At 44.3% G+C, this 7,883-nt stretch overlaps 1 protein-coding gene across 1 annotated transcript; it reads left to right on the top strand.

Annotated features, from left to right (window-relative positions):
- Positions 1-1,532: 1,532 nt before the first annotated feature.
- Positions 1,533-2,486, top strand: LOC124798725 (putative ankyrin repeat protein RF_0381). Its single transcript, XM_047262252.1, has one exon. The coding sequence runs from the start codon at positions 1,533-1,535 to the stop codon at positions 2,484-2,486; it is 954 nt and encodes a 317-aa protein (XP_047118208.1).
- The last annotated feature ends 5,397 nt before the right edge of the window (positions 2,487-7,883 follow it).

The raw sequence follows: 7,883 nt of genomic DNA, 5'->3' as shown, positions 1-7,883 counted from the left end.
TGTTTATAGATTCCCTTTCTGCCTGACAACTACATGCTGCTTGGATAACTGGAATTTTCACTCCATGTTTCCTGTTAAAACTCTGCCCCTCACATAGTTGGCAAGAGCAATTACCCGTGCTTTCATCATGTAATCCTAACTGCTCGAATTCATTGGGGAAGTTTAAAACCGAAAGAAAATCTGCAGAGTTGAAAAAGTCTGGAACAACTCAGATGCATATGAACGTATAATAATCTGATTATTAAACTACAAAAAGAAATAAGTAGTTATTTAGACCTACAAAAGAATAGCCGAGGGTTTTCTTAGGCAGAACTATTTGTATATCCTTCAATTCTTCAAATTTTAAGTCAGTTACTGTGTACTACCTGGATAAACTTATGTGCTAAGGATTCTCTCACTGGGCACTAGTATGTTTCTTTCAATTGTATGGATATTACTCACTTCTTAGTGATGTTGGTGACCCAATCCCCTCGGCAGCAGAGGCATTGACGGGTTCCCTACCTTTCGATGACCATTTGTTCTGCATGACGGGAAGACGCTTTAGGATCAGTTTGGAGGCTGAAAACCAAGTTGTATACCCATGAGTGGATCGGTAGTACTGCTTGTAATTACTCAAAAATGCATTCGATGCCCAGTCAACCGCTGTGGTATCTTGTTGGATGATCCACCATGGATACAATAAAAAATTGATATTGAATGAGATGTCAGAGGTGCTTCGAACATTATAGGGTCCATGCTATCTCAAAGATTCAGTTCACAGTATTTCGTTACAAGCAGATTAACGCTCTTCTTAGTGTGAATGTTCCACATTTAAACTTGGAATCAGCTTTCTGCACATCAAAAGAAAGACTTTTTAGGTACTGCTCCCGTAGTCCTGACTAGATGTTGCTATACTTTAATGTTACAACATTCACACTCAGTTGTTATCATGTTCACATTCGACTTACCTTCTGTTCAGCATTCTTCATTATCTGTGTTTTTAATCAGTTTTTGAAAGTTTACACAACTGTGCTGTCACACTCAACCCAAAGCACAAAAGTGTTAAACTTGTAAACGTTTATACTATGACACCAACACATTCACACTCATAGGCTAATGCATCAGTCATCCACTACAGTTCCCCCACTTCGGATGACTCCTTGGGACCTTTGCCTGCCTTCCTACGATAGAGGCCAGCTATTGGCAATTTTCTTCACCTTCTGTAACTGACCTCCAAACAGCTGAAAAGCTGGCATTTTTCTAAGGACTTGTATCTTTCCTTATATACATATGATTTACGTATACTTACTGTTTCTGTCTAATTTACTTGCTCTTGTTCCGTTTTAATATCTAAGACCTATTAGTTTCAAATATTCAGAACGGCCACCACACTGTTTTCAACAGTCAGCAGGTTCTCTGAAACATGTCGTTATTTGGTCATCCTACAAACTACTGCTTGGCTTGTGCGCCACCACACTGAGCAACAATTCACCATCGAAAAAAGTTCATAAACTCTTTTTACCATTTACTGAATGAAGTATAAATGTTACAGGATGACTGCGCTGCACTGGGCAGTGTTCAGCGGACACCTAGAGGCAGTAAGGTTCTTGCTTGCCAATGGGGCAGAGGTGGATGCCAAGGACGCCGATCGGAGGACGCCTCTGCACTTGGCAGTACAAAGTGGATACCTGGAGGCAGTGAGGTGTCTGCTGGCCAGTGCGGCAAATGCAGGCGCTAAGGACGACACACACGTGACGCCTCTGCACATGGCAGCGTACGATGGACGCTTGGATATAATGAGGTGTCTGCTGGCCAATGGGGCGAAGGTGGGCGCTAGGGATCGCAACCAGCGGACACCTTTGCACTGGGCAGCACAAAATGGAGACCTGGAGGCAGTGAAGTGTTTGCTGGACAGTGGGGCACAGGTGGGACCCAGGAACAGTTGGCATCTCACACCGCTGCATTTGGCTACAGAGAGAGGCCATATGGCAGTGGTGCAGCTGTTGGTGCAATCTTCTGCCGACCTCAATACTAAGTGTATAGAAGGGAGAACGGCGCTGCACAAAGCAGTACTGCAGGGCCACACTGATTTGGGGTTGGTGCTTGTAGAGGCGGGGGCAAATGTGAAGGTGGCAGATAAGAGGAAGTGCACAGCATTGCACTATGCTGCACTCGCAGGGAACCTGGAGATGGTGAGATGTCTGTTGGAGAGGGGGGCAGACGTTGGCGCGAAAAATAATCTGCGCAATACGCCTCTGCACTTGGCGGCAGAGAGGAGTCATTTGGCTGTAATGCGGCTGTTGCTGGCATTCTTTGCTAACCCTAATGCCAAAGGTCGGATGGGGCGAACACCGCTGCACCATGCAGTATACCGTACCAATAAAGAGATGGCAGCGATGCTGTTGGAGGCTGGTGCGAGTGAGGGGATCAGTGATGACAAGGGGAGGACACCTTTAGAAGCTGCCACACAGCGAAACTTCCGGCTGCATGTGCAGATCCTGAAATAAATCTTCCAGCCCAACAACATTTGTGAACTTCTCTACTTCTTTTTTTGCATTTTTAAATAAAACACGTTCAAAGAAAATAATATTATAGTCACTCGGTTTTGTATTTATTCATTAGTCACTCTTTTGTATTTATTCATACTTGCCTCATATAATTAGTCTAAAAACACTGTAGTGAAAGAAGCAAGAACCTAGATTATAATGTAAGCCTCAAGGGGCACCTTCTTTAGTAGTATTCTGAAACTATTTCTACCACTAATTTTTCAGTAGTCCATATGAATCAACCAGCGCTCACACCTTGTTGCTAATAAACATCGTATCCCTATAATACGTGATTGCTGAAAAACAGTTTGTACCAGCTTATTTGGTGCCGTCCGAAACTTACGTTGCACCTTACCCTCTTCTTTCTCATGTTCATTCTGTGATAGGAACCTACCTTTAGCTTGATTACAGACAGAATTAATGGCAGAAAGTGTTTCATAATACACTCCTGGAAATGGAAAAAAGAACACATTGATACCGGTGTGTCAGACCCACCATACTTGCTCCGGACACTGCGAGAGGGCTGTACAAGCAATGATCACACGCACGGCACAGCGGACACACCAGGAACCGCGGTGTTGGCCGTCGAATGGCGCTAGCTGCGCAGCATTTGTGCACCGCCGCCGTCGGTGTCAGCCAGTTTGCCGTGGCATACGGAGCTCCATCGCAGTCTTTAACACTGGTAGCATGCCGCGACAGCGTGGACGTGAACCGTATGTGCAGTTGACGGACTTTGAGCGAGGGCGTATAGTGGGCATGCGGGAGGCCGGGTGGACGTACCGCCGAATTGCTCAACACGTGGGGCGTGAGGTCTCCTCAGTACATCGATGTTGTCGCCAGTGGTCGGCGGAAGGTGCACGTGCCCGTCGACCTGGGACCGGACCGCAGCGACGCACGGATGCACGCCAAGACCGTAGGATCCTACGCAGTGCCGTAGGGGACCGCACCGCCACTTCCCAGCAAATTAGGGACACTGTTGCTCCTGGGGTATCGGCGAGGACCATTCGCAACCGTCTCCATGAAGCTGGGCTACGGTCCCGCACACCGTTAGGCCGTCTTCCGCTCACGCCCCAACATCGTGCAGCCCGCCTCCAGTGGTGTCGCGACAGGCGTGAATGGAGGGACGAATGGAGACGTGTCGTCTTCAGCGATGAGAGTCGCTTCTGCCTTGGTGCCAATGATGGTCGTATGCGTGTTTGGCGCCGTGCAGGTGAGCGCCACAATCAGGACTGCATACGACCGAGGCACACAGGGCCAACACCCAGCATCATGGTGTGGGGAGCGATCTCCTACACTGGCCGTACAGCACTGGTGATCGTCGAGGGGACACTGAATAGTGCACGGTACATCCAAACCGTCATCGAACCCATCGTTCTACCATTCCTAGACCGGCAAGGGAACTTGCTGTTCCAACAGGACAATGCACGTCCGCATGTATCCCGTGCCACCCAACGTGCTCTAGAAGGTGTAAGTCAACTAACCTGGCCAGCAAGATCTCCGGATCTGTCCCCCATTGAGCATGTTTGGGACTGGATGAAGCGTCGTCTCACGCGGTCTGCACGTCCAGCACGAACGCTGGTCCAACTGAGGCGCCAGGTGGAAATGGCATGGCAAGCCGTTCCACAGGACTACATCCAGCATCTCTACGATCGTCTCCATGGGAGAATAGCAGCCTGCATTGCTGCGAAAGGTGGATATACACTGTACTAGTGTCGACATTGTGCATGCTCTGTTGCCTGTGTCTATGTGCCTGTGGTTCTGTCAGTGTGATCATGTGATGTATCTGACCCCAGGAATGTGTCAATAAAGTTTCCCCTTCCTGGAACAATGAATTCACGGTGTTCTTATTTCAATTTCCAGGAGTGTATGTTATCATACACTCTGTTTACTTCAAATCCAATAACATTGTAAGTAAAAAGATAGGTATTGTGTAATGCATATTGGCAACCAGACACAGTTTGAGGAGTGCAAAATGCCAGAGCAGCAAATGGAAAGTCCCTGCGATACGTGGGGCTATCAACCACCAGTAATATTAATTTGCTCACAAACGACTGTCTGAATGCGCCCCATCATAACTGTGCAAAAGACATTCAGCCGTCATTTTTCTTTCTCTTTTGTCACATGTTCTTTCTGATGTTGATGAGTGCCTGCAGTTCAGCTAGGCGCCATACCAGCAGAGCTTCCACAAATGGTATGCACGAACTCGACAGGTGTTGCTCCAGATAGCTCTCCTTGTTTGGCCTTATGTCTCCTGGACTATCGCCAGATGAGCTATACAATTGGTAATTGAGTATTAGGAATTTGATTAGGCATTCAGGTCACTTTGTTGAACACTTCATCTGAAATATTTCAATCTACACAAAAAAAGTTCATAAAGGGTAAGGGAGCTTGTAGAATTCAGAAATTGTCTACTCATGTGATAAACTTTTTAACTTAACAAAATTAATATTAGAAGTTTTTGACTGACACTCAAAATCTTCAAATGGGATTACTACAGACAAACAGTCAGCATTATCTCACAGCAGAGCAACATAAATTATGAAATTTAGCTCCAGAATTGTGAGATAGCGAAACCATGACCAATTTAGAATAAAACACGCACTCAAAATGCTTAACAGGAAAGAAAGAATAACACACTTGAAATAGCGAACAGATATCACTAAAATACAATTTGAATCTGATACACATATGACAGAATATTACCCTCGTGACAGTAGTGAAGATAGGAAGATGAAGGCAGTAAAATATTCCCAACTTTTGCTTGCAGATTAAGTAAATATCTGTAATGAATAGTGTAGTGTGTGATAAATCAGTGATCGTTAAGCTGATTAAATGAATTGAAGATTTTATCACTGGGTGTTTTACAGTTTGATCCAGTGTTTAAGTTTAATAATACTACTACAATCGCGGAAAACGGAAGCTGTTCCACAACACTAACCAGCAGTTCTAGACATTAAGTATCTAAAATGTTAGTACTGTAACACTTATTATGTATACTAATGTTCTTTCTGACATAAAGACATAAAACGACGTTCTTTCTGACATAAAGACATAAAACGTTAAGTCTGAATATCAGTTTGAAGTTATTAAAAGTGTTTTCAGTGTAAGTAGCTCAGACGTATGTGCAGTGAATAGTTGGTATGTCCGTAAGAAAGGACCATTGATTGTTCACAAATCCTTCGGCTAAGTATGACTCGTGTGAAACATTTGAAGAGTGCAAGGCTTTACAGCTTTGTATTTCAGGCATTTGTACTCTGCAAAACACTATACAGAGCAATTCAAAATTAGCATAATGATTACAGGTGATCATAATTATTTAATACTTAGCGACATAATTAAGACTTACCGAGATTGTAAAAGAAAGTTCGATTTTTTTTTTTCATACTTCGTAGTTGTCATGAATGACTCCCCTTGATCACATTGACAACATCAAAGCACTAATCAGTTTCACGATGTAAATTCTTAAGTATGAGTGGAGTCGTCAATACGACCAAACTAGAAATGAACATTGAGTTTTGGGGTTCTTTTTCGTAAAGGAGTCACTTACAAAGAGTTTTGCACATAGCCCCATAAAAAGAAATCTATAGATGACCAAGAGAGAACACAATGTCATCACGTCCATCGGTTTGGATGACATTGATTTGAAAATGTGAAGACCCATGTATCCCGATGTGGGGGTGCCCTCTGAGTGACATTATGTAACGTTATGTGTATCAGGCTTTAGCATTGGCTATTGCTCAAGCACGTCCAGGTATATGTTCGTCGAAACACTTAGCCCAAATGGACAATACAACTTTTGTTCTGTCATCGCCCAGCACAAATTAACTTTTGTGTGTCAGTCTTTTCTGTACCCCATATTCGAATTTGTGCCAGTTTACCTTACCACTTCTGTGGAAGGATGCCGACAACTTACAGTGAGACATGCAGCAAATGAGTTCTCACATGGCTTCTGGCATTGCTTTAGCATGCACCAGTGACTGATTCACTGTACTTCCTCAACAATCGAAATTTTTAACATTCTCTTATTCTTTTCAATGTATTCCTAGGCAGTGAATAGCTATAGTCATTTATAACAAATTGCCATACTAATTTTCAGTTCTTTATACTGAAGAGAACACGCTATGCCAAAATTGCCATGTACTATTGTTACCTGGACAAGGAGAAAATTTTCTGCATAGCTTGTATCCCAAAGGCATTATGCTTGTACTCTTGTGAATATGGAAGGTTTGAGCTAAAACCTACTTTGGTCCTCAATTTAGTGGACATTGATATACCTCACTGTTTATAGAGACTTGGTAGGCAAACGGTTTGTATCTTTCTGTTGGATATCAGGCGAAAGTGAGAGGGACTTATTTCTTCTAATGACACATCTGTTAGTAGAAAGCCTGAAGGTAAATGAAAGAGCATTTCCTCAGAATTCTGGGATCAGTTTAATGGATATTAATTCAGTGTGTCCGGCGTCTGGGAAAACCAGGTAAGCTCAAGGATTTTTTTGTTCTGGTAAATTGAAAATTTGTGTACTCCTAAAAGCTGTGTAAAAGGTTCGGTACTTTTTTTTTTTAGCAGAGGCATGTACTTACGTTACACTTGGCTGGTGTAGCGCCTCACTTGCTGTTCACCCTCAATACGGTGCTGTGTGACCGCCTGTAGTCAAAAGTTTTAGCATTACAGACTCCATTCTCTCGCACAATCCAATACAATGGCCAGCCATCCTGGCCTGCTTGCAGCTGGCTGGGCTGTGCTGAGCTGAGCTGTGTGGAGGCTTGTGATTGAATTTCAACAATGAGTTGCATGGATGTCACTGAAGCCTGGTAATGCTTACTCTGTTGTGCTGTGGTGTGCACTTTTGACGCCTTCTGCCTAGCAAAGAGGTATGACCAGCTGTTCAGATGTAAGTATTGCTTAATTTATTATAGGAATGTGATGGCTGGTTGGTTGGTTAGATGATTTGAGGGAAGGGACCACATAGCGAGTTTATCGGTCCCATGATCTAAGGTGGCAGAAACCAAGATAGAAACTGCGCAGTCCATTCAAGAGGAGGAAAGGAAAACAGGCAAACAAATGGCTCTGAGCACTATGGGACTTATCTTCTGAGGTCATCAGTCCCCTAGAACTCAGAGCTACTTAAACCTAACGACATCACACACATCCATGCCCGAGGCAGGATTCGAACCTGCGATCGTAGCGGTCGCGCGGTTCCAGACTAGCGCCTAGAACCGCTGGGCCACCCCGGCTGGCACAAGCAAACAGGTGAAAGAAACGAAGAGGAAATAATTGGTGGGGGCAATGGCGAGAGTGTGGGCGCATGAGAAACGCTATGTATGTTGCGGCACCAGCACTACTACGAACCCTTCCCGA

Source organism: Schistocerca piceifrons, chromosome 5 (assembly GCF_021461385.2).
Source record: "Schistocerca piceifrons isolate TAMUIC-IGC-003096 chromosome 5, iqSchPice1.1, whole genome shotgun sequence".
Lineage (NCBI taxonomy): Eukaryota > Metazoa > Arthropoda > Insecta > Orthoptera > Acrididae > Schistocerca > Schistocerca piceifrons.
This window is presented reverse-complemented; position numbering and strand designations above follow the sequence as displayed.